Source organism: Pseudorasbora parva, chromosome 1 (assembly GCF_024679245.1).
Source record: "Pseudorasbora parva isolate DD20220531a chromosome 1, ASM2467924v1, whole genome shotgun sequence".
NCBI lineage: Eukaryota > Metazoa > Chordata > Actinopteri > Cypriniformes > Gobionidae > Pseudorasbora > Pseudorasbora parva.
In genome coordinates, this window is record NC_090172.1 from 12,795,033 (window position 1) to 12,801,032 (window position 6,000).

Here is a 6,000-nt window from a genome sequence, read left to right on the forward strand (position 1 = left end):
TAGATTGACTGACATTGGTGTGTGTTTAATATGAGGCAAGACTTAGAGTAGCTCTTTATATAACCATAGTTAGTCCACATGAAATCATAAAAAACAATTCTCTGCATGATCAGTATTTCAAAACAAATATTCAATGCCCCCACACCATTTGAAATTAACAGGTCTGTTGATTTGCCTACCTGTAAAAAGTGGTAGCTGGGCAATTATTCTGTTGACTTCAATATTTCCATTGGAATCCACTTTAAGCACCTGTGTGCACAAATGGTTTCTGTTAAAAAATGCTTTATATATAGTGGCAGTGATAGAAGAGTTCCCCCTCCCTCCAATTCTTTTTAGTAGCCTACTTACATTAGTTCCATTTGACAATGCCAAGGTTATTGCCTTCAAACATGTTTCAGTTTCAGTCACACCACATTTCACCAGGTCTCCTTGAATTGTGAATTCTGTTCCTGTGCATTGCTTTCAAAAAGAAAGAAAATGGAATAGTTTATTAATATAACTTAAAACAAATATAAGATAAAAATAACAATTTGAAATTACATTCACATATGATTATCTTAAAATCATCCATAGAACTGCATACATAGAGTTATCAATAATCGTAATAATTTTTAAAGGTTGTAGAGTTTTGTTTGCACACGTTTTATCCTTCACACAGCCATAATCTGGTTCACTATACAATGGGTTAATTTGGTGAAAATAAAAACTATATCCAATTCATTTCTTAAACTACTGACATGCAAATGTACCCCTGTTTCCAACACAAATCAATTTTCACCATTTGGATCTTATCATGCATATCATGTCAATCAAGCAATAGCCACATTTATTCCTAATATCAGCCTCAGAACAGATTGTAATGGCTTTTTAAAAGTTATTAAATGCAATTATTTTAAGTGTAATTATTTTATTACACTTTTATCTCATATTTTATTCAAAATAAAATAACTATCATCTGGACATGGATATTATCTGACCATTGTTTTATATTATGACTCTATTTATCACAATGCTTAGAAATCAATTATCAATTTACTACTTTTAATAAGTACAGCAACAGCACTTATCTTGTAATATTGTCTTATAAAGGTAATTGCCTTCAACAACATACTTTGGATAGGACGTAAGTGCAGTCTCCATGAAAGGTGTAGGATTTTCCATCATAAGTCGTAATATGGGATCCACCCTCTACTGAACATGCGCGTGGACAATCCTTTTCGTTACAAGTCCATTGTCCCTGTTCACAGATACTAAATGGGAAATAACAATGTCACTGTAAACATTCTTTATACAGAAGAGCAAAATGAGGGGGGATTTCAAACAACGGAGGCTTACCAGTCTCTGCAGTTGCTTGTGTAACTCTCCCCAGAGGCGAATATTTTACCTCCAAGGATGCAGGAGCATTCGCTTTGTGGAATACAGCCGGTCTTGTGTATGTCATCAAAAATAGTGCCTTGTAGAAAGAGAAAGAGGAAAAGGGGTTATGGCTCAGATAGTCATAAGGCTCACTTTCACTGAGAAAGAGTTAGAACAACATACATTTTATAGGAATTCAGGTGGATTTAGAAGAACATTTATACGTTTCCAATAATGTCCAAGAATTGTGTGTGTGTTTTCACATTACAAATGCCATAAAAGTCATAAAGTTTAGCATACAGAACCACCAGAGGATTAAACAGGAAATATAGGATTAAAGACATTTGATTAGGACGGTGTCATTAAAAAGTTAAATGAAGGTAGTCAGCTACTTTAGAAAATAGTATCAATAAGGAGAATCATATTAAAAACACTACCAGGAGGGCAGAAGCATCCATCAATGCAGTGGCGCTCACACACTTGTCCTCTTTCAGGGTTGGTACAGCTGTCAGTACAGGGATTTCCACACTCTTGGTATACCATGTTGTCTGGGCACGGATGTGCTGCGATATAGAAAGAGAACGGAAAACATTATTCGGAGAGCATAAAAAAGAATACAAAACTGCAAGAGTAGACTCTAGATCAGTGGCATTGCAGAGGTGTTCGAGCCCAAAAACTCACAAAATTGTAAGACAAACATTAGCCAAGGACTAAAAAATGAGCCATGCAGTGCGTGAACATTGCATACTTACGGCAAAAATATTCTGTTCTCCATTCTTCAGGCCTTCCACCTGCATGTACACACTGTCTAGAATATTCACCGATGGTTTTGCATAGGCAGAAGGATCCAGAGGTGCCATTGCAATGGCATAAGTCTTTCATGCAAACTTGGACGAATGATTCAATGGAAACCAGATTTCTGCAATCACTGAACACTGGACTGGAGAAGATGTCGCGACAAAAAGTCTGTGGAGAATGAAACCTAGTGTTAAAATTTTTAACACTACTAAAACATGTTTAACCTAAATTCACCCCAAGTTCCAATTTCCTTGGACTTCCAAAACTGGCATTTTAACTAAAACCAGCCCATTTCTTTTGCCCAAAGTTGTATTATTACCACCCCAGTTTTAAGGGGAGTTAATTGTTTGTCATTTTTGTCTAGACAAAGAAAAGTCTTGGAGTGTGGGCAATTTCATTTCCTACCTCATCTCCACAGTTTTCATCAAGAGATATTTGGTCTTCCTTGCAGATTTCTGTTGGACCATCCATCTTCCAGAGGTTCCCATAATCAGAAACGGACAGCGTAGTTCCTAAAACAAGATACGCAAGGATTCTTTATTTTCTGGACAAACATGAAAATCATGCAAGAAAGTTATTTCTCTATAGACAGCATTGTAAAGATAAATTAATTAATTAAATACCATCACTGATGAATTCATTATAAGTCTGGATTCCATTGAAATCACCACACAGCCCACATGTTTGGTTTTGGTATTTTTCATCTAACTTGACCTGAAAAAAGATTTTTTTAAATGCATATAAAATGCAGCATATATCACCTGTATTAATTCCATTCTCATGGTGGTGGTTGATTAAAGAGATAGTTCACCCAAAAATACTGTCTTCATTTATTCACCCTCAGGTTGTTATAAACCTGAATATATTTTTGCAGAATGTTGGTAACCAAACAATTGATAGGCCCCACTGACTTTTGTTTCCTCCATACTATAGAAGTCAATGGAGCCCATCAACTTTTTGGCCCATATTCTTCAAAATATCGCCTTTATTTTACAGTGTCATTGTTACATATGTTGCATGTAGTTACTATAGTAATAACTATAAATTACATGCAACTAACCCCAAACCAAACCCTAATTCTAACCCTATACTAAGTACATGTAGTTACTTAACATCAATCCGTACTTACATGTATATTTACAGTGTAACAAAGACATCATAAAATAAAGTGTAACTGAAAGAAAGGCATGCGGGTTTGGGACAACTATAGAGGGTGAGTAAATGATGAAATAATTTTCTTTGAAAGAATTGGAGGCAGTAGATATCCTTACCATGAAAGAATCATCTTCATTCCACATGGCTACTAGCCCCAAAACAGCCTTGATTGCAATATAAGATGTCATCTTCTCGATGAAAACTTCAGAGTTGGTAAATGGAAGTGTCACTCTACAGATAAAGTGGTAACATTAGACACTGTATTTCTTTTCAACTCCCAAACCACCATCTCAAGTGAAGATTGACAGCAATGTGAGATGAAGTCAAAAGTGAGTTTAAGTCATATATGACCTAAAAAAGTAAATTAAAAAAACCTATAGGCCTAATCAGAATCACTTACATTTCCCCATTAACACTGAGAGAGCCTTTAGTAAGCTCTATTATTGTCCCCTGTAGTTTCATCATGATTTTGCTGATTGTTGGTTCATTGTTCACCACCTCGTGCCTCAACTGGATGTTGAAGTCTTCATAGCTGGTTGAACAGTGTGATGTAAAAATGTAGTTGCAGGAAGTTGGAAGCTGGAAGTAGTCCCCATCGAAGGTCTTGAAATGGTAGTTACCCCAAGCACTGCAAACCAGCTCATTGTGTTGTGAAGCCAGTCCTGTTAAAAAAATAATTCTTTAGTTTCTTTTATATAAAAAAAACTTTGAATTTAAATGATTTAGAGATTTGTACCTGAAACCATTTCTATTGTAGCAGTTGGGTGCATGTTCATTGTTGTGAAAACCGCTGAAGGAGTTTGAGAAATATTCATAAATGTTAAACATAGGTAAGAATAATTTGTTTGAATGCTTTTTAAAATGCCCAAATCTTAATTTTTTCAGCTCCACTAATCAGAATATCATTGAAATAAATGGTCTTACTCATATCTCATAAATATTTGACAGTTTTCTTTTCCTTTTAATTATTGAAATAATTTCTGCCTGATTTGTTTATTAAATCTGAATAAATTATTTCAAAATATTAGCATGATACATTACATAAACTGTATGTAATTAAATTATAATTGTAATTCTACTCACTGGTCTGTGTTTTTGCAAGTCCAATTGAGAGTGTCACCCATATCAGCGCTCCTATAGATATTCTTTTTAACATCCCCATGGTGTTGGTAGAGCGTCAAGCTCTCCACAAGATCAATGAGAAAGACACAGTCCTATATTCAGAGTTTTATACTTGTCCCTTAGGAGGTACGTAAGATTGAACTAAAGGTGGGGCCAAATGTTTATCTTTCATGACAGCATACCATTTAGCTGATAGATTTCCATACCTGATTTTAGAATGCGTTACTAAAACAGGTAGTTCAAAATCCACATTAAAAATAAAAAAAACTATTAATGATAATAAGAAAAAGAATAGTCAGCCGCATTTTGAAACCACATCAATAAATATTCAATCAAAGATTGAATATGTTGATTATGAAAATGTATATGTTGATTTTTTAGTATTATTCTTTTACCATATACACCCACTTTCTTATGTCATCTTTATAGTTATATACTTCCTGACTGTTTTTTACATTTTGCTGTGTTCTGGGAAAGAATTGTAATTAAATATTTATTATTAAAATACTTTTAAATTATGAATTGATACATTTCAGCTATACAATCTATATAAATCATCTAAATGAAAGAACAATTTAGTATGATCATTTTAGTTTAGTTATTGATATACGTTTCCATCTGTATAGCAAAATGCAGAAAACATGCTAAAGTAAAATAATAGAAATATTTGAAATAGCTGGAAAGTAACTATGTAAATGTTTGTGGTTTTGGTGTGTCTTTTTTTTTTCTTCCAAGAATCTTTAGAAGAGAAATGATTGTAACAATGCATGGGGTGGGGTACTTTTTTAAACTAATGATGTATAAATATTGAGTCCTTAGTACATTAATCCTCAAAAGTGACTTAACTTTGTGAACACTCCTTAACAAAACTTTAGGCCCTGCACTTTTGTGTAGTGAAAGGAAATGTTTTTGCATAATAGCAATTATTGCTTCTGAGTCATGATATTTTTCCAGGATCTGCATCCTGATCAAAGGAAATTTAAATATAATCACCAAAATTGGAAAAAAATATTAATAAAATAATAAAATAATAATAATAATGAATAAATATTAATCTCCCATTGAAAACAATTAAGAAAATCTGTCAAAAATAATCATATTGAGGATTTACAAACTTTTGACCCTTTTTTATTAATCTTTTATTTTTTAAATGTACTATTAGTATTATTACTATTAATTTAAATTAAGACTGAGGCGACCCATTCTCTCAAACCATTCAAAACAACATAACCTCTGGTTTATGCCTCATCAGTGGCTGTGTGCGTAGCCACCAAGCCTATGAAAAGCTCTGACATGTTTTCTCACAGTCTTCGTCACTCTGCTATATGCTGTATTATCTCACAAGCACAAAGCAAACAGATGGAGCTTAATATGGTCTTTGGGGTAAACTGGATTCAGGATTCTCTAATTAGCTCAATGGCTCAACAACGTAATTCAAACACACATTGTGATGATTGATGTTCTGCTATGGCATGGCATATGCCACTGAAGATTAAATCGTGGTAAGTTAAAGCCTTTATGTAAAGGTCATTTTCACAATACTTGAATAAATATACTTGAGGGAGAGAA

General features: G+C 33.7%; 1 protein-coding gene across 1 annotated transcript in view; it reads right to left on the bottom strand.

Annotated features, from left to right (window-relative positions):
- LOC137046033 (mucin-2) overlaps window positions 1-4,055 on the bottom strand; it is a 23,715-nt gene extending 19,660 nt beyond the window's left edge. The window contains exons 1-11 of the mRNA XM_067426794.1: window positions 4,046-4,055; window positions 3,710-3,971; window positions 3,426-3,540; window positions 2,778-2,868; window positions 2,560-2,666; window positions 2,109-2,322; window positions 1,794-1,919; window positions 1,336-1,453; window positions 1,112-1,250; window positions 349-459; window positions 180-249 (exon numbers count right to left, since the gene is read on the bottom strand). Coding sequence (XP_067282895.1) covers window positions 180-249; window positions 349-459; window positions 1,112-1,250; window positions 1,336-1,453; window positions 1,794-1,919; window positions 2,109-2,322; window positions 2,560-2,666; window positions 2,778-2,868; window positions 3,426-3,540; window positions 3,710-3,971; window positions 4,046-4,055 — 1,363 coding nt within the window. The remainder of the gene's footprint in view (window positions 1-179; window positions 250-348; window positions 460-1,111; window positions 1,251-1,335; window positions 1,454-1,793; window positions 1,920-2,108; window positions 2,323-2,559; window positions 2,667-2,777; window positions 2,869-3,425; window positions 3,541-3,709; window positions 3,972-4,045) is intronic.
- Between the last annotated feature and the right edge of the window lie 1,945 nt (window positions 4,056-6,000).